Raw genomic sequence first — 20,571 nt, 5'->3', positions numbered from 1 at the left:
AATCCCACCAAAATAAATAAATAAAAGCAAATGTCATTTAGAGTACTAAAGACTTTTAATTAATAAACTTGTTTTTTAACTCAATATTACCAGACTTATTTCACCATGGAGCTTCAAAAGAAACATAAGGTATCCAGTGTTTCCCAAATAGTTTTGACTCTGAAATAGTCACAGTATTACTAGCTCAGAAAACACAATGGACCCACTAATGTGCTGAGGCAACATTTTAAACCAGAAGGTAGAAAATGAGGTGGATACTGACTCTGCTGCCAACTCTGAATAAACCTGAGCAAGTCCTTTCTCCTCTCAGGGTCTCAGCTTTGTCATCTCTAAAATAAGACAAATGGATGAGATTATCTCTGATGTTCCTTCAAGCTCTGAAGTTCAGAGTTTCTCTGGCAAGAATATACCAAAGATCTCCCCCAAAGTGAGCCCATGCTTTGAGTAGCAGTTGGAAGCAAGAAGGTCTATGATGCTTGCTTAAAAAGAAATTACAAATATGGGATTTCCCTGGAAGTGCAATGGTTAAGACTCAGTCTGGTCCAGAAACTGAGATTCCTGCTACCAAGATTCCTGAAAGCCACGCAAAACAGCCAAAGGAGAAAAAAAAGTTGCAAATTTACTTGATGTGGATATATTTTCCCAGCTTCTCCAAAAACCCAAGGGAGTAATAAACACCCCAGGATATGCCATGCAGTTATAAGAAACCAATCACAAAACTTTGATTCACTACAAATAATGATATCACAAAAATCTCAGCACCTCCACTAACTCACTGGGCAGTTCAGTTTAGTCTTTCAGTTGTGTCCAACTCTTTTTGACTCCATGGACAGCAGCACGCCAGGCTTCCCTGTCCATCACCAACTCCTGGAGCTTGCTCAAACTCATGTCCACTGAGTTGGTGATGCCATCCAACCATCTTATCCTTTGTCACCCCTTCTCCTCCTGCCTTCAATCTTTCTCAGCATCAGGGTCTTTTCCAATGAGTCAGTTCTTCACATCAAGTGGCCAAAGTATTGGAGCTTCAGCTTTAGTATCAGTCCTTCCAATGAATATTCAGGACTGATTTCCTTTAGGATGGACTGGTTAGATCTCCTTGCAGTCCAAGACACTCTCAAGAATCTTCTCCAACACCACAGTTCAAAAGCATCAATTCTTCAGAGCTCAGCTTTCTTTATAGTCCAACTCTCACATCCATACATGCATACTGGAAAAACCATAGCTTTGACTAGATGGACCTTTGTCAGTGAAGTAATGTCTCTGCTTTTTAATATGCTGTCTAGGTTGGTCATAGCTTTTCTTCCAAGGAGCAAGCATCTTTTAATTTCATGGCTGCAGTTACCATCTGCAGTGATTTTGGAGCCCAAGAAAATAAAGAGCATCCTTTATTTTCTGGGGCTCATTGGGCATCCGTGGGCAAAACCAGGAATTGAGACTCAGTTTCCTCAGCTATAAAGTGGGTATAGAAATTGTTCTGCTGCTTTCCTCACATTCTTGGTAAAGACATTAAATTTATGACAACAACACAGATAAGAGAGTAGAGAACTGATGACAGGTTTGTCAAACCGTTTATTTAAGGGGTAAAATTGCTCCTTATCACATCATCTTTCATTTGTTAGTAGATTTCCTTTAGTTGAGGCAAGGGAATGGTATGAAATTATAGCACTCATCCATTATTGGAGGCAAAATAAATTTATAAAAGCCTTTTGCAAAGTGATTTTCCCATAGGTATCAAGAACCATGCAAAGGCCCTCTGACCTAGCAAATCTAGATCTAGGGACTTTAGGAGATTGAAAAAAAAAAAAAAAGAGAAAGAGGTATGAAGACATGCACTTTGGGATTATCTGTGATAGTGAAAATTTGAGTCTTCCTAAATACACAATACTAAGGAATGACATATCCATTTAAAATGGTATTAAGCAGCCATTAAAATAATTATTTTATTGAATATTATTAAAATGCTATTTTAAATGATAATTATGAAGACAATGTGGAATTATAATGATAAACTGTTAAGTGAGAAACCTGAATACAAAGCGGTAACTACACTAATAAATTACCTATGTAAATTTAACTAGCATGTAAGTCAGGACAGAAGAGAAACACTGAGCAGTTCATTTGTTAGGATGGTAGGATTATGGATAATTTTCTGTCCTTTTAATTTCCTTTATTGTTGTAACATTGTGAACTAAATAAAAATCTTGAAAAAATACAATGAAATCAACAGATAGTTACATTTTGTTGTATCCTTCATAAATCCTTTCACTGACGAAAGGGATTAACTGTGGCTTACCATCACAAATTATAAAATAAGACCCACATATTGCATTTCCTCTAGACTTTCCTACCCTTCTAAGAATAAATTAAAATATAAACAGTAGGGTTGATTTTTTTTTTAATCCAAGATTATCTCATTATTCTACTTAAAACATATAGAGAAAGAAAATGCACTCTTTTTCTTTTGGATTAAAAGTTTCCCCAGCCAGTTTCAGATGTCTGTTCCTCTCTGTCTTGTCAACGGGGCCTGGGTTCCCCATTCTTACCTTATATATTTCTCAACCTGCCAGGCTTCCACTCAGATGGATAGAGAGTGGTGGAGAAGGTCCAGTCAGATCAAAGGGACCCCAACTGATCCTGCCTTGTGAAATGGTAGTGTAAATTTTTACCCAGGCTTTCCCCCTGGTGTGTTGTTAGGATTCCCTGAGATAAAGTGTTAGGAAGTCACAAAAGTACTTTACAAACCCTCCAAAACTGTGTCCAGGTACATCTTTTTAAGAGTCAGTATGGCAGAGGGGTAGAATCTGGGCGAGGGTGAGTGGGGGAGGGAGGAGGGCTGGGTTCTAGGGAAGCGGTATAGTGTTAGCAGTTAAGAAATCTGGCTTTGGGAACTTCCCTGGTGGTACAGTGGGTAAGAACCCACTTGCCAATGCAGGAGACACAGGTTCAGTCCCTTGTCCAGGATGATTCCACATGCTGTGGAGCAACTCAGTCCATGCTCTAGAGCCCTCGAGCAGAAACTACCTGAAGCCCATGCACCTAGAACCTGTGCTCCACAGGAAGAGAAGTCACTGCAAGGAGAAGACCAAGCACTGCAACTAGAGAGTAGCCCTGCTCACTGCAACTAGAGAAGGCTTGCATGCAGCAACAAATACCCAGAGCAACAAAAAATTAATTAATTAAAAATTTTAAAAAAGAAATTTGGCTGTGAATTCAGAACTGGCTTTCAAATTCCAGCTCTGCCATGTCCTAACTCTGTGATCCTGGGCAAGTTTCTGTGTCTCTGAGTGTCAGAGTTCAGACTGGACCCAACTCATAGTGACAATGTATGTGAAACACAGTGACCTGTAAACAGTGAGCATTAAAGAAATGTCAGTTATGCTTATTAGTCCTGCCTCTCCCTCTAACTCAGTATGGCACCTTTGTCAGTTCTGTTTCCTTTGGGCCTTAATGCCTCCACCTGTCAAACAGGGGCAAGGTGCTGGATTCAATGGTCTTCCAGGGCTATAACAGGAACAGTGCTTTCATAGTGGTGGTTGTAACACTGTCCTTTTAAAGACAGACTTGGGTGGAATCTGTAGCCAATGGGAACACAGCTATGGGAATGGGATTCCAGAATGTTCTGCAGATTAGACTCTCAGGTCCATAATCCCACTCTTGCTTAACTCCTGATTATACCTACCCCAGATGACATCCCAAGACCACCACTTCTAGCTGGGATTACTTGTCCAGTCACATAGAAGAGACATTGAAACCCTCTCCCTAACACCCTGCACTGTCTAGGCAGATATTTTCCAAGAAAAGTTTATACCACCTTGTTTGTTCTTTCCTGAGGGCCATGACTAGGACCAGAGAGAGGACAAAAGGGCAGAACTAGGACCAGTGGACAGATGCTGCATGGAGGCCCGTGCATGTTCAATGAAGGAAAGGGCTTCCTGGCAGCCATTCCATTAATACCAATTTCAAAAGGGGCTAGTAATCTCACTGTCCCTGGAGCTATTCAAGCTCAGGCTCAATGATTATTTCCTGGGGTGCTATAGAGAGGAAGAACGCTCAAACTACCACACAATTGCACTGATCTCACACGCTAGGAAAGTAATGCTCAAAATTCTCCAAGCCAAGCTTCAGCAATACGTGAACTGTGAACTTCCAGATGTTCAAGCTGGTTTTAGAAAAGGCAGAGGAACCAGAGATCAAATTGCCAACATCCACTGGATCATCAAAAAAGCAAGAGAGTTCCAGAAAAACATCTATTTCTGCTTTATTGATTATGCCAAAGCCTTTGACTGTGTGGATCACAATAAACTGTGAAAAATTCTGAAAGAGATGGGAATATCAGACCACATGACCTGCCTCTTGAGAAACCTACATGCAGGTCAGGAAGCAACAGTTAGAACTGGACATGGAACAACAGACTGGTTCCAAATAGGAAAAGGAGTACGTCAAGGCTGTATATTGTCACCCTGCTTATTTAACTTATATTCAGAGTACATCGTGAGAAACGCTGGGCTGGAAGAAGCACAAGCTGGAATCAAGATTGCCAGGAGAAATATCAATAACCTCAGATATGCAGATGACACCACCTTTATGGCAGAAAGTAAAGAGGAACTAAAATGCCTCTTGATGAAAGTGAAAGAGGAGAGTGAAAAAGTTGGCTTAAAACTCAACATTCAGAAAACAAAGATCATGGCATCCGGTCCCATCACTTCATGGGAAATAGATGGGAAAACAGTGGAAACAGTGTCAGACTTTATTTTTGGGGGCTCCAAAATCACGGCAGATGGTGACTGCAGCCATGAAATTAAAAGACGCTTACTCCTTGGAAGGAAGGTTATGACCAACCTAGATAGCATATTGAAAGGCAGAGACATTACTTTGCCAACAAAGGTCCATCTAGTCAAGGCTATGGTTTTTCCAGTGGTCATGTATGGATGTGAGCGTTGGACTGTGAAGAAAGCTGAGCACCGAAGAATTGATGCTTTTGAACTGTGGTGTTGGAGAAGACTCTTGAGAGTCCCTTGGACTGCAAGGAGATCCAACCAGTCCATTCTAAAGGAGATCAGTCCTGGGTGTTCTTTGGAAGGAATGATGCTAAAGCTGAAACTCCAATACTTTGGCCATCTCATGCGAAGAGTTGACTCATTGGAAAAGACTCTGATGCTGGGAGGGATTGGGGGCAGGAGAAGAAGGGGACGACAGAGGATGAGATGGCTGGATGGCATTACCGACTCAATGGACGTGAGGTTGAGTGAACTCCAGGAGTTGGTGATGGACAGGGAGGCCTGGCGTGCTGCGATTCATGGTGTCGCAAAGAGTCGGACATGACTGAGCGACTGAACTGAGAGGCCAGACTAAATACAACTCATACAATGTAATGCGGCTCTCTACCCCAATTCCCTGTGCTATTAATGAATTATTTACTAATTTATTACTTAATTAGCAATATATTGAGAAACTCCTAGTTGTACCATCTTACAGGTTCTGGCCTTTTTTGGCTTCTCTGTGAAAAGAATGCCCACTGGAGGACTCCTGGGGTTAGGGTTTAGTAGAGAATCAGATAGAATGCATGACTTATGTCTCATCTTTTCTGAGTTTTCTTTCCCACAGAATGAAATTTTTTCTATAAAGCATAAGATATGTATGTGAATATGTGTGTGTGTGTGTACAGTAGAGTTCACCTCACTAATGTATTATTGACTGGATTATGTCTTTTCATTTTCCATCTAGAATCTAAGGTTTTCTTCCCTTTTCAGCTCCACCCAGCTGTGTTTTTTATCCCCCAGAAATTCTACATCCAACACCGTCTTTTCAGAAATTTAGCAGCAATTTCATGACAGCTGTTAACCTACGGCTCTCAGATGTGCTTGAGTTGAATTTTTTGTTCTTTGCTTTCTCTCTTGAAGTGCCAGTAAAGGATACTTCGAAAAGAACCGCACAATTTTTCAACACATGAGTACTGTCGGCTTCTTCCTATACAAACCTTCACTCATCACTCCTGTCAAATACTGGGCCATCCACTCCTCTACCAAGGGAGAAATATATTTAGCCAACCAAAAAACATTTTCTTTGAACAGCCTTGGGAAATCTAAACCCATTGTAATAATACTTCATGAAACAAGTGCCCAGTTTCCTCACAACAGACCTGAGAAGTAGACTGAGTGAATGGCAATTAATCTCCCATTATATAGGGTAACAAACTGAGGGACAGAGGTAAAGCCATACTGTTAGGATATGGTATAGCAGGACCTGCACTTATGGAACACAGAGGCCCATTCCACAGAGGATTTCCCCTTCACCACATTCATTCACTCCTCAGACTCACACATGAGCATTTGACACTGTTCCTGTTATCAGGACAGAAAGCAAAAGGGCAAACTGCTACAATAGTGCGACAAAGGCAGTAGTGGGGCCACTGAGAGCTTGCTATGTTCACTCATGGAGTGCATAACGCAGATGCAGCAGCCCGCAGAAGCAGGCAGCAGTGACCTGTGCTTAACCAGAAGGGCTCAACAGAGATCAGAAGGAAATTCAGATGTTCCCATGGGTGCCAACTGCAAATCTTAAGATTGCTCTCCTTGGGGACTGTGTTTCCTGAGTCAGTCTGAAGCTCAGTCCCATACCACTAAATCAGGCTCTCTGGAGTTGGGGCCCAAAGATCTGCACATGACTCCTTTCACACTGAAGTTTAGAAGCTACTGTCATCAGGGAACTGAGTGGCTTACTGCCAGAAGAGCTGGGGTCCCAGAGGTAGAGCCCTGATTGTGAGAACTGGACACAGCATTCCATCTCAGACACACAGGGCCACAGACAGGAGAGAGATCAGGGCTGTGTGGCCTGAGCAGTGAGGGGTAACCACCAGCTGGAGCTTCATTTCCTAAGGTGCATGAGGAACATGCCAGGCTGATGTGGGATTTTGTTTGTTGTATTTTCTTTTTCCAGGCTGTTTTTTTTGTTTTTTAATGAATGCTGTAGATTTTCCCAGGGCAAAACATGGAAAACTGATAGAAATTAGGCTTTCCTGTGTTTCTCTTCTTGGTCCTAGAGCCTTTCTCCTATCTCTTCCTTTGATAGGTCCACTCCGTATGGGAAGGAGAGAATCTGACAGTCTCAGGGAAGGTGTGGCAGAGGCTTGCCCACCTTACTCAGCCTCTTTGCCCCACTCCCCAAACTTCACTGTGAATTCCTCCCTTCAGAATCATTTACCATTCCTATCACCCCTGAGCCCTTAGTCAACTCTTCTCATGTGGTTTCCATCGTTGTTTCATCCCTAAGTCATGTCCGACTCTTTACAACCGTGTGGACTGTAGCCTGCCAGGCTCCTCTATCCATTGGATTTCCAGGCAAGAATACTGGAGTGGGTTGTCATTTCCTTTTCCAAACCGAACCTGGATTTCCTGAATTGGCAGGTGGATTCTTTACCACTGAACCACCAGGAAAACCAGCTCTTCTCATAGTATTTGACATATATTGGGTTGGCAAAAAAGCTTGTTCAGGTTTTTCTGTTACAGAATTTGGAAAAACCCAAACTTACTGGCCAGCACTATATGTTGCTCTCCAGCAGTCTCACCTGCAAAATGGGGACATTAATTATGCCTCATGTGTCATTACAGTATGTCTCCTACATTTGAGTGAGTTCCATTCTGAGAACGCTTTCGTAAGTCCAGTTTGTTTGTAAGGCCAAAAAGTTAGCCTAAGTCCCCAACTATCCGCTATACAATCAGCTATAAAGGACTGTAGTGGAACAGGTTGATAATAATTTTCACACAAATAATGCATAGTAAACAAACAAATAATAAAGAAAACATTTTTAATCTTACCGTACAGTACCTTGAAAAGTAGAGTAGTACATTCGTGCAACTTGAAGGTCTGTCTGTATGCAGGGGACTTAATATATGTATCTAGCATATATGTATCTAGCAAAGTCCTACTCACCCTTCAACACTCACAGAGGTCATGCCCCCAGCAGGGTCTACTCTGGCCTCCCCCTTTCCAGAGTCTGGTTTGACTACCCTGCTGGGTTTTCCCACAGTCCCCTTTGGTGACATCCATCCACACACTCTTACGGTCTACGTAGAGGTCTGTCTCCTCTCTGGACAGGATCTGGGGCTCAAGTGACATCATGTTGGGGCTCTTGACAGGATTGGGCACTGCTTCCTGGCGTCACTGCCTGGAGACTCCCAGAGGGCACCTCTGTACGCATTCTAACCCTCCTTTCTGGCACTCCTGACAGTAGAGGGCACTGTTTTGGCCCCTAAGATTGAGGGGACAGGGCACCCCAGGACCTTAGGCATCAAATTCTTCCATATGCGTTAGGAGAGAGAGTGGAGGGCTATCCATTTGAAGTGTGTGGCCCTTCTGGACCTGGAAGCATGCTGCTACCCCCAACACCCACCCCCAACCCCTGCCTCCAGCAACCACTGTGCTGGCTGGAAACAGCTCCCTCTTGGGTGGCCAAAAGGGCTTGAGGGACAGAGCTTTCCTCTGGATCTCCAAAAGCTGTCTTGGCTGGTACAGCCTGGGCACTGGGCCTGCACTGAGGGCCTCAGGGGAAAATAGAGGAACCAAGCATTTGCTAGCCAGGCTTTGGACCTGGGACAAAACCCAGCTCCAAGCTTAATTAAAAAGAGTGCTTAATCCCTCCCCCAACAAATGCAGATCTCCCACAAAGGAGAACAGGAACACCAGTGGCCAGGAAGACCCGAAGCCTTACAAACAAGCACTTCGGGCTGAGTAGGGCAGCTCCTCTATGATCTAATACAATGACTATTGTCAAAGAGGGCTGTTTTTCCATGTTTTTGTATCCTTTTCTTCACATTTTCTTTTGCTACCTAATTTCATGCATCAGAGGTCAAAAGACAAAAGGTCAGGCTTGGTTTAGAGGCAGCAAACTCCCCACCACCAGGAACGTGTGTCCAAAGGAGTGCTTTGAGGCACCGCCTGGCGACACCGGCAGGTTTCCATCCCTGCCTAATTCTCTTTTGTCACTTCATGGGGTACAGGAGTCTACGTGCAAATTGCATGAGACATGAGACACCAACTGCAATACAAAACTAGGAAAAAAATTGCCCCCCTTTCAGTTCACCAAGCTGGTTCTATCTCATACCTTATTTTTCAGAATTTGTACCTAACAGGAAGCCCATCTTTGAATTCTCTATCTGCCTATGCACAAAAGAAGCCCCCCATATTATATATATAACTATAATATATATAAACATATGCTGTTAATACAAAATCTGGATATATGTTACTTAATTTTTTTCTGGGAGAATTTATACAGATGTCACCAGAAAATTACCAACACTTGTCCTAAAAATTGCTTTCATTGAAATTTTAGCAGCATTTTAGTATAAATAATTTAGTATGATTCTTTTCATATGAATAGTTTGTCCTAGACCCCCAATCTTTTCAATGCTCCATTTTGGATTCTTCACTACTAATAGTGAATTGTTAGTTTTCTTGTGTGATGTGTAGACACTTTTGTGAATACCAAGAATATAGCATCATGATTTGCCACTAGAAATATTTTAATGATTAAAGGGGAAAACAACTTTCTCATTCTATTCTATGTTCATAAGCTCCTCATACCAACTTGATATGCCAAATGACTTTCATCTGCCTGAAACTAAATTAGGGGACATCTTTAATTTTTCTTATTGCTGACAATTTTTTAGTCGACTGGCATTCAGTGTTGAAGGTTTGACTCCCACCTCAAATACAAAGTAAAAGAGAATAGAAGCACTTTTGGGAAAAAAAAAAAAAAAAAAAAGAAGCACTTTTGGGAAGTGTCTCTGGAGGTTGCTAGACACTGGACTGGCTATCCTGCTCACTTCAAAGCCCCTTTGGACCTAAGCCTAGCTCCTTTCCCCCATCTTATTCTGGGTTGAGTCCTGGAGGAAGCTGCCAACAAATAACTAGTCAATTTGTTAAAAGCAGGTAATCAGCAGCAAATCTGAAAGAATTCTAGAGCACACAGTTTTATTTCAGGCATGCTCTTAAATCCAGACTTTTTATCCTGCCATCCGCTTTCTTCTCCATACAACATCCCCTCAAAAGAAATATAAAAATCAGTCCAAAACCTACCACAAGTACTCACTTGGCAATTTGCAAGGTCACCCTACAGGCTCCAGGGAAAACACCCCACTCTTGCTGTGATCCTCTGTCACAGCTCTGAAGTTATTACAGAAAAATGGAGAATGAAGCAAGCGAGAACATTAAAGGGCCTACTTACAGGGGCTCTTCACCTCCATTTAACATTCTGATCTGTGTCCAAAAACTGTAAGAATCGTTTAACCCGTGCACGCACTCAAAATCGCTTGTGAAGTAGGCTCCTTTATGTTCCTGTACTTCATGGAATCAAATTATATCACATTAAAATGTTATTAGTTTAAAACATATTAAATAAATGCAAGTCCGGGTTGGGGCATGAATATTTAAAGCTCACATTACATTACACGGAGAAATAGCAGAAGAAAAAGGGGGTGGGGAAAGCTAGCAGTTCATCGTATAAATATTGGTAGAAGTAAAACATCCTACATATAAATTTTCTTTGGCAAAATATGATTTTATTACTTACAAATGGTATTGTTAAATTTAAAAGGATATATAAGAAGAAATAAACTGATTTACACTGTTTTCGATCTTAAATAATCAGAGTGCCAGTAAATCTTTTCAGTGCCCCGTTTTGGGTTCTTAGGTAATACTAGAAGGTTGCTGGGACGTGTTGGCAAAATTTAAATGCAACTGACTCACTGTTTTCCATATTCATATAATTGTGAATGTAATCACAGGATAGTGAATTTTATCTCAGAATTCTCCAAGAGTTGCCCTCAAATCGCGTTCCTGTACACAGCATTCACTTGACGTCTGCCATGTGTACCTGTGCGCTGGAAACCAGTCGTGGAACTGAACTGAGTCGATTTCAGTTGAAATGAACCCATTCAAATAACCCGTGTCTGCGCTGTTTGAGGCTTCTCTCAATAACACTTCTAATTAAAGAAAGACAGTAAGGTAAAGCAAGAATAGCAATAACCCACCATGAGCCTCAGATTCCCTAAAGACAGCCCCAATCGGGTTTTCTAGCACTACGCCTGTGTTTCTGGGTGGCAAGCCGCTAGCACATGGTGTCCCAGCGAACCAGCAGCCAGAGTTCGAAGCCCATTTTGTGCAGAGTACCCCAATGCCAGTAGGAATGTGTGCTTCAACCCAAACTATTCTTCAGCCCTTTTGCACCGCGGGCACCGCTGGAAAACCGGCGTCGGCGGCTGGCCTGCGCTGCGCGTTTTTTGCGCTCTGCGGCCGGGGAGTTAGCTGCTAGTGAAGAGGCACCCCTATTCACCCGGGCGCCGCCCCTGGGCAAGCCCCAAGCTTAGGCCGTACGGAACCTACTCGTCGGGATTTAGCGTCCACTCTCAATCCTGACACCATCCAGACCCAGCAAACGTAGCGGGGCGGGGCTGGGCATCAGCGGCACCTCCTGCGGAAGGTGCGGTGCCACGTGCGCGCTGCACGGGCCCCGAATCCCGCGAGTTCCGCAGTGGCCTCAGCCGCTCCCAGAACTGGGCCCCCAGCTTCAGGGCGGGGCTTCTTCCTAGCTTCTAGGCTGGTTGTCGATTCCCACCCGCCCTCAGGGTAGGCTCCAGCCCAGAGCCACAGGGCCGGAGTCGTTCCCCGCGGCTGCTCCCAGGGATCGCGCAGAGAGAGGCCCATCGGCGGACCGCGGTGGGCCAACCTTTCCTGGAGTCCGGGCTGCGGGTCTCGGGGTGGCGCAGGGCCCGAAATCGAGCCTCAGTCTTGGCTCCACAAACCCTGGAGTCTTGGGTGATTCTGGCCGCAGAGCAGAGCCTAGACTCCTCGCCTCCCGACGTCGGCCTCCCAGTCCCTGGGATGCAGCGTTTTAGCTGGAGGGAAGCTCTCTGTGTGCCTAGGCCAACCTCTTCTGCGACTCTCTTCCTGTCACGCTCTGTTCTCGGTTTCTGCTTTCTCCCTCTCACGGAATGCCAGTGCGCGCGGGGGGCCTTGGAGGACTCTCCGCACCAACCCCTTTCCTGGGTTTCCAATCTACCTTTCCGCACAGTCTTGTCTCTCCCTCTCCAGATTTCTTTCTCTATAGATTCTCCCCGCACTTCCTCGCCGGTCTGCCTCTCTAAATGTGCCTCTCCTTTTCTCCCCGGTGTAGCATCAAACAAATCCAGGTGTATCGAGGTTGAAGAAGTTCCAGCGACGTGGAAAGAAAAACAAACAACAACAACAACATCAAAAAACCCTTATTCTGTCCTTGGGACATTTCCAGTCACTACAGTTTGGCTTCCCCTTGAGATGGTGCCAGCGCTGATTCTGCCACGCAGGCCGCTGCTACCGAGGCGCGGGCTCGCTCGCTCTCTAGCTGAGTATGCGTATGTTTGAGTGTGGATTTGTGTGTCGATGGTGAACTGGGGCAAGTTCTCCAAACCGAAAGCTGAGCGGAGTGGGGTTTCTAGGATTCTAGGGCTCCGGGCAAGTGAGATCGGGGATTTTTCGGGGGCCCAGATGCCGATGTGCGCCTAGAGTCGGAGCATCCGTAGCCCCTTGTCCAGTATATCTAGGGCCGCAGCGTCAATTCCGGTCCCCCGAAGAGATTCGCCACCTTCTCTGCGGCAGGGAGCGGCCTTCGGTCCAACGCCGCGAGAGTCCCGGAGGTCCAAAGCAGGCTGGCCAGGCACAAGGGGAGGTCGATCAACAACGGATAGGGTGGGCAAGGGGATGGCGATTGGGCCTGGGTACCCCAAGGTGGGGGGGGGGCTGTGAATTATTCTGGGCACTGGTGCCACACGACCGGCGGGGTTACGAGTGAGGGCGGGCGCCCCCTCGGGAACGCACATTTGTTCCGTGTTGGTCTGGAGCGCTCAGAGTACAGCGCGGTGGTGCTGGGGTCAGGTATTTCCGAGCACCACGAATCCAAGGCTCTTGGTGCTTGGCTTAATCCTCTGCCCTTCCTGGATGAGGACAGGAATCAAGTACTGACCAGTGTCCCCTCCCTAATCCAAACCCCCCCACAAAGCTAAACACACACGCAACACTCACCAAAGCATCCCACAAACACAAAAACTGAAGCCAACATACGAAAACATAAGCCAAAACCTTCATTAAACGCACTGCACATAAAAACAAAATCAAAATCGAAGAAAACGAAACACATACAAACACGAAATTCACCTAACGCAGAACACACAAACGACACCCACTAGTTCAAAATAAAAAAAATCAAAACACCGCGCAGAATGAACAGCCTTTCAAACGACACACAATGACAGCCTACAAGGACAAAGTACAATACGCACACAAAAATCAAAACACAAGACAGAAAACAAAACCCACCCCAAAGACCAAGATTCACAGCGCAAAACCCGGTAAAATGAAATCCACAAAAAACCAACACGCAAAACACCAGCAACAAAAGACTCTCAGATAATAAAAAGAAAACAAACAAAACCAAAACAAACCTTATAAATAGAAAAACAACAACCACCCAAACAACTCCCGTGCCCAGCCCAGGGTGAGATGTCAATTCCGGGAGGGCTTTAGATCTCTAGGCGCAGAAGGCCGCTCCTCCCCGGCTCAGCCTCCGGGCGCGGGCTAGGCGAGAGGGCGGGAAGCAGGGCCTGGGCCCGGTTGCCGAGGGAGAGTCCAGCGCTCGGAGGTGCCCAAAAATCTAGTCTCTGGGGCAGCGACCCGTACCCGTAGGCTGCAGGAAGAGGCGGCGCAGGGGGACTGCGCAGACTACTTGGGGGATGGGGGTGGGGGAGGGGGCCGCCGGGGAATCCACAGCCACGTTTCCGATTGTGGCGAAATCGGCTCAGTGGATAAGTGATGTCCGGTTCCCGCGCCCCCCGCCCCCCTTTTCTCAAGCTCCGGGCTCTTCCCCCTAGGTTGCGGCCCATCCTCGTGACCACCCCCTCCAAAAAACAAACAACACTCTCTCTGAGGACGACTCACTTTTGGAAACTGCATTGTCCGGCGGGCCAAGAGTCCTCCTGAGGATCTCTCCCCCGCCCTCAGAGAACCTTGCCCCTGCGACCACCCCGCAGCGGGGCCCCACGGGCTTCCAGTGGCCAAGCCAAGCAGCTGGACTCGGGACTTGGGACTAGAAAGGGGAGGGAAGTCTTGAGCCCGGGCCGAAGAGAGCGGGCTGAACATGCCAAACCTCTGCCCGGTCTCTCTGGCTGATGTCCCCCCTGAAATCAAGTCTTGGGGCTCCGGGACACCGCAACGGCTCGGGGCTGGAGGGCAAGGGGATTCCACTTATGGGCCGGGGTAAGGTGTCCGGAACTCCCGACAACCCTCAGGACCTGCTGAGTTGGTTCTGCTCAGCGCCGGTTCTCCCAAGAGGAGGCCCGGATTTTATCTCCAACATTTCACAGCTTACCGTCTGTGCTCCCGTCCAGGATGGGACAGGGTGTGTACTGGGGTGTTTTGGGGGTTCTGGCTCTGCCCTAGACTCAGCAATAGTATTACAGCTGCAGATTGGGTGGGGATGAAGTGGCTGAGAACTCTGGGGGGCGGGCGCCGCCCTAGGGGTGACTCTGAGGAAACTGGAACGCCTCTCTATGCCTGGCAACACTGCTTGCCTCTAAAGCCTTTCCAAATTGCACCTGCTTGGGAAAGTGGCTAATTTCGTAAAAAACAAAGACGTGGCCTGAACTCTCTTACATGGCGGGGTTTGCACCTAAAGGGGTCACCGGCCTCGCGCACCGAACAGAGGGCCACGACACCCAGACTCAGAGATTTGTAGAAGTCGCGGCCGCGATGCCAGGGCTCCCGACTCGCCTATGGTCGGCTTCTTGCAGTTAGAGTGCAGGCTAGCGCCCGGCTCTGTTGAAGCCTTCCTTCCCTCCCCCACCAACCCCCTATAAAAGTCCAGGGCGGCACGGCGGCGGTACTGCTGCTCTCCCGGCCTCCTGCATTGCTCCGGCTGCACCCGGCCCGCCCCGTCTGGCCCGCTGAGCAGGCAGGGCCGAAGAGCACGGACACCCTTTCCCAGTTCGGGGCCTGCAGTGCGGGGCGGCACGCTGGGGGCGCGGCGTGTCTGGGGACATCTTGTGATGTTGGCGAGAACAGGACATGATCTCACATGGCGAGAAGCTCTTTAGTTCCTTAATCATTTCACGGTGCCTTCGGACGCTTTTTTTCCACCTAAAACGTTTAGTTTCAGCTCAGTGATCAGCTACCCCAGCTCGGCGGGGGAGCGGAAGGCTTGAATTATTCCGACCTGTGAGCGGCCCCTGACACCAAAAAAAAAAAAAAAAAAAAAAAGCACAAAAAAGTGGAAACTTTTTTTCCCTGTCCATTACATCAAGTTCTGAAAAATCAAAATGGATTTAGAGAAAAATTACCCGACTCCTCGGACCGGCAGGACAGGTAGGACCGCGATACGCGCTCTAGGCTTGCTAACTCAAGAGACCCAGCGGGGCGCTGGTCCTCAAACACTTCGGCCCTGGGGGAGGGGGTACGCCTCATTTTCGCAAGGATTTTGACTGCGCGTCTGTCTGCGGCACGTTTCTCTTCAACAATCTGTTCACACACTTCTGATTCAGTTCAAGTGTTTGTGAGTTTGAGTGTGTTTTTCTGTTTCTGAATTTTCATGTGGATGTTTATCAGGGGGTCTGAAAGTTTGGGTCTGTGTTTACATAGGGGCTCAGAATGTGCCTGAGTGACAATGACAATTTGTGTGTCATTTTATATATATATATATATATATATATGTACATATATATGTATGTAGAGGAAGTGTATGTGTTGAAGAATCTATGTGCATGTGTGTGTGTGTATTTATATTCATGAATCTGTTGGTATTTGTTTATGAGTTGCTGTTCCTGGGTACTGTTCTTTTGACTATCCAAAATGTATGTCTGTGTGTGGCTATATATGTGTAAAATTTTGCTGAGTGTCTGTACATCTACTCCTTTGAGGGTCTGTGTTCACCTGTCACAATTCAAGTGATTCTGGAAGTGAGAATAAGATGGTTACACTGACCCCTCCATTTTTGGATGTCAGCCGCTGTTCACTGGGTATATACCAATGTATACAAAAGTGCCTGCCTCTAGACACAAAGATAGATCTGGGACCTGTGGGGGTCTGTTGTACTAAGCCTACCATCAGTCAGGCTCAGGTTCCGTTCTGTTGTGAGAACAGGAGTAGAGGTGTGCAGCCCTTCAATGTGTGGGGTACGCTGCTTCACTCTTTAGGTACTATTGAGCCTACCATACAAAAGGGCCTTCTGTTGCAGGCACAACCCTGGCAGATGAGAGGAGGCAGCCTATTTATAAGCTAGTTGTGACTTTTCTAGGGATCCCCAGCCTGCCTTAACTCTTACCTAGATGAGCCTCTGACACTGGGGTTTGTGTGTGCATGCCCGCATGCACACACACATGCTCAGGTTTTATCTTGTGGGTGCCAGGAAAAGAGTGAAAGTAGGTGGACCTGTGTGTCTAACTGGGGCATCCAGCTCTGAACCTGTATACACACAGGCAGGCCTTTCTAGCACAGAGTCTGGTGTGCCTCCCACAGTTCCAGGCAGTGGGTAGCAGTGGGTGTTTATGTCGGAGAGGAGGTGGCAGGCTGCAGGAAGCTCCTGTCTGCCCTGAGGTAAAAGCCAGGTATGGGTGCCTCTTTCACTCATTAGGCCAAAAGTGCTAAACCCCCATCCAAACACACTTCTGGCCCTGACAGAACTCCATTCCCCATATCCCTGTGCTTCTGCGAGTCCCTACCTCCACCTTCCCTAAGTACGGGTCAAAAAGGAGGGAGGTGGGGGGGTGAACTTGTATCTAGAAACCCAGGACAATTCCCTAGGCTCATATGTGTTTCCAAAATCATGACTGAAGAGAAGTGAGGGCAGAAATCTAAGAGGCAGGGAAATGAAGAAGGTTCCCCAGGGTGATGGCACAGGAAAGGGAACCTGGAAACCCCCTTTGCTCCACCCCAACTCTCCCCACTACTCCCTTAGTAGGTGAGACTCCAGAAGCATCTGCAGTGGGGACTAGGGGGTGTGCATGTGTTGGGAGTGGGTCAAAAGCCTGAGAGGATGCTCGAGAGGGTCTGCGTGGCTGGCCTGGCTGCCTCTCTAGACAAGCTGTCTACAAAGACTGTAATTCATGGCGGTCGATGGGCTCTTTGATTAGTTCAATCGCCTGAATAATCGTTTAATCAATAAAGCATTTCCTTCTTCTTCAAGACAGGCCTGGGTGGGGCTGGGGACCGCAGGCCTGGCCAGTTTAAAAATCTGGAGAGCCACGCCCCTCTTCACCTTTCGGTTGGATGAGGGCCCTCCCTGGGAAAGGATGGTATCTCAGGTAACACTATACTTGCGCCTGTCTGCTCTGGCCCGCAGCACGGGTGGGGAATAAAAGATAGCTGAGAAACTGCCCAGGTTGGGGGCGTCCAGGTCTAGTTTGGGGATTTTTGCTTGGGTGTCTCCTCCTCCCAACTTCAAGGCTTTTTATGGGTCGCTTGATGGCCCTTTACGTCCTTCAGAACTGTATTCCATGCCTTCACTCAACCTCACTTTCCCCATCTGAACAATGGGGAAGGCATATCTGGTCTTCTAGCTTAAGTCCAAGATCTGGTGAAATCCTACCTGAACAAGGAGCCACTTAGGCATATTCTTGTGTAGCCTATTCCTTGTGTACCAAAAAAGGGAAAACTGAGGTCCAGAAAGGGGCAGGGACTTATTTGAGATCACACAGAAGGAAGTATGGAAGGAGTAGGACTGGAAGATAATTCTTCCGCCCTTAAACCTCTTATTCTTGCTTGAAAAGGCAATAGAGCCCCACGGGGCACCCCCCCCCCACCCCCATGGAGAAAAATGACAATTAGGCAAGTTAGCTGAGATGGAGGTTAAAGAATCCCAAGACCAGGGAGAGCAGGGTAGGCTGAACACTGCATTCGTGGACCTTGGCATCAATTCCCCTAGCTCTGGAATGAACCTGGTGGGATAATACCCTCTACCCATGGATCTTCATCTTTCAGAACCTTGAAAGGTCTCATCTCAGGGATTCTTTTCAGACACACGAGGAAGCTGAGCAGGAAGCACCTTTGGGATAAATAAAGGTAGTCCCAGAATTCTTGGCCTTTGAGGTATGGTGGTAATGATAACAAAACCTGACAAAGGCACTTTACACAGTTTTTGAAAAATATGATTAAATTCTCCCCTTTTTCTCCCACTTCAACCATTCTTACAAACAGACTTGGGCCAGGCAGAGTAGACCTCTGATCCAGGAGAAAGGAATCATGCAGGAAATGGCTCTGAACCAACTTGCTGTGTAACTTAGGGTCAGTTGCTTTCTCTCTTTGATGCTTTTAAAATGAGGATTAGAAGGGACCCACCAAGTTAGGATAGCATTGCTCAGGCATCTCTGGCTTTCTGGAATTGAGCAACCAATATGAGCCCTGTAGGCCTCGCTTTACCCAAAATAGGAACAGGGAGATGGGCTGGACTTGGGCCGCAGGAGTCAATCTTAGGCCCAGTGAGTGCTATAGCAGCCCCAACCCACAGGCACAACTGGGTGGCCCAGGAGAAAGCAGAAGAGAAGCGGGGAGGAAGAGTGTTCCGGTACAGTCAGGTTTGTGTATGGAGACTGAGGTGGATGTTCCTCTGAAGGTGGTTTCTCAAACATTTTTCTGAATGGGCTTTCTTTCAATAGCAAAACTTTCAAAGGCAATTCGATTTACACAAATTAAATTTCTTTCTGGAAGTTTTCCTTTCCCCATCTCCTGCCTCCTTCGCTTAGTATAGGGCCTGGCCCTAAGTCATGCCTGGGGAATGAAACCACAAGGCCGTTGCATACAGCAACGCCCTACCGCATTCAGCACAGCAGCTTAGAGACCAGCTCCCTGATAACTTGTCTCTCCTAGACCCAGACTTGTGAGCTGGGAAAGCTGTTGGAGGCAGGACTAAGGAGCGGTGCTCGAATTGCTGTCTTATCCCAGGATAGTCAAGTAACTTTTCTGGGCCACCATTTGGTGGACTATAAGGCTGGGTTAGGTGGCCAGGATATCTGATGGTGCCTCTTGGTGTTAGAAGATCGGGGATGCTGGCCCACTCAGGCGGCTGTGAATAATCTATCTGGAGGTACACGCCCTCTCCGCTGTGCACCACAAGGTGGAAAGTGGGCTGCTTTTGCAGCCCAGGTTAGGTTGCCCAACACCGTCTAGAAGCCCGAAAGCCTTCTGTGCAAAATGGAAATCTAACCCATTCCTGTTTGAGTAATATATTAATATGTGGTTCTATTCAACCCTGGCAGTGCTTTGGGAGGAGATTCAGTCCAAGCTGCACTGGTATCAGAAGGAAAACCAGTTTGTATTGACATATCCTATCTGGGTTCCCTCCTCCTCCACCACCCCCTGCCCCCTCAAAAAACAACTCTTCACATGCCAAGAGTGGCTCTGGAGAAACCCTTCTGAGAAAGAGGTTTCTGGTTCACAGCCTTTCCTCTATCCTGGACATGCTATGTGACCTTGGACAAGTAGCCTCTTGTCTTGGCCTCAGGTTTCATATCTATAAAATGGGGAAGACATAGCCTCACGGCCCTTTGAGCTGTAAGACTTTAGAATCTGAGTTTCTAGGCCTGAACTAGAGCAGAGCTGGAGGTGGAGGTGTCTCTGACTGCTTCCCTCGGGACGTTCCCATACTCCCACCTCTCTGGTGGGGGGGGTGGTGGGGCGCGGCAAGAACTGCCGTATTGAATTCTTAGTCCACTTTTGATCCATCAAGCGCCACCGGGTGGAGTGAACTCGGGAACCCTAACTCAATCCTGGTTTCTCTGTGTAGTTTTGATCTTCCAGCTCCTAGGCGAGGAGGGTGTGGTGGAAGATCAGGACAGGCTGGGTTCCAGACAAAGAAGAGATAATGTTGCCCCACCCCAGTGCCTACAGCAGCCTCTTGGGCTCCCAGAGGATTTCCTGGGTCTGTTTTCTGCAGCTGTGCCCTGGAGGGGTTGGGGACGGTGTCACTGCTGGAAACTTATCTACCCTTCAGGAGCAGCTGGATCTGGGACAGGAACAGAAGGTGGTTCTGAGGGCTGATCTGGTTCTGAGTGTGAGAAATTGGACAGAGGTAGAGAGAAGGGTGATGGCACCCCACTCCAGTACTCTTGCCTAGAAAACCCCATGGATGGAGGAGCCTGGTAGGCTGCAGTCCATGGGGTTGTGAAGAGTCAGACACAACTGAGCGACTTCACTTTCACTTTTCACTTTCATGCATTGGAGAAGGAAATGGCAACCCACTCCAGTGTTCTTGCCTGGAGAATCCCAGGGACGGGGGAGCCTGGTGGGCTGCTGTCTATGGGGTCACACAGAGTTGGACACAACTGAAGTGACTTAGCAGCAACAGCAGAGAGAAGGGTAACTGAAGTAAAGAATGTCCTGGAGTCCTCCCAGGGTCAACTGGTGCTCTGTCTTCCTTACAAGTCCAGATCCAGAGCAGACATCTCAGAGCCTTTGTTTTGGTGGATTTATGTGTAATATTAGAAGATCATTGCTTGTGAATTTGAAATAGTGGGTCTTGGATCAACTTCCACGAGCTGCTGGGCAAGGGGAGTC

General features: G+C 47.1%; 1 protein-coding gene across 2 annotated transcripts in view; it reads left to right on the top strand.

The window, feature by feature from the left end:
- Positions 1-15,052: 15,052 nt before the first annotated feature.
- PAX5 (paired box 5) overlaps positions 15,053-20,571 on the top strand; it is a 182,793-nt gene continuing 177,274 nt past the window's right edge. Inside the window, exon 1 of one of the 2 annotated variants that reach the window (XM_025281736.3) lies at positions 15,053-15,390. In XM_025281736.3, the coding sequence (XP_025137521.1) occupies positions 15,345-15,390 (46 nt within the window). In that variant the 5' untranslated portion in view covers positions 15,053-15,344. The remainder of the gene's footprint in view (positions 15,391-20,571) is intronic. The other variant, XM_006063498.4, reaches the window with a different exon arrangement.

This window comes from Bubalus bubalis, chromosome 3, assembly GCF_019923935.1.
Source record: "Bubalus bubalis isolate 160015118507 breed Murrah chromosome 3, NDDB_SH_1, whole genome shotgun sequence".
NCBI classification, from domain to species: domain Eukaryota; kingdom Metazoa; phylum Chordata; class Mammalia; order Artiodactyla; family Bovidae; genus Bubalus; species Bubalus bubalis.
This window is presented reverse-complemented; position numbering and strand designations above follow the sequence as displayed.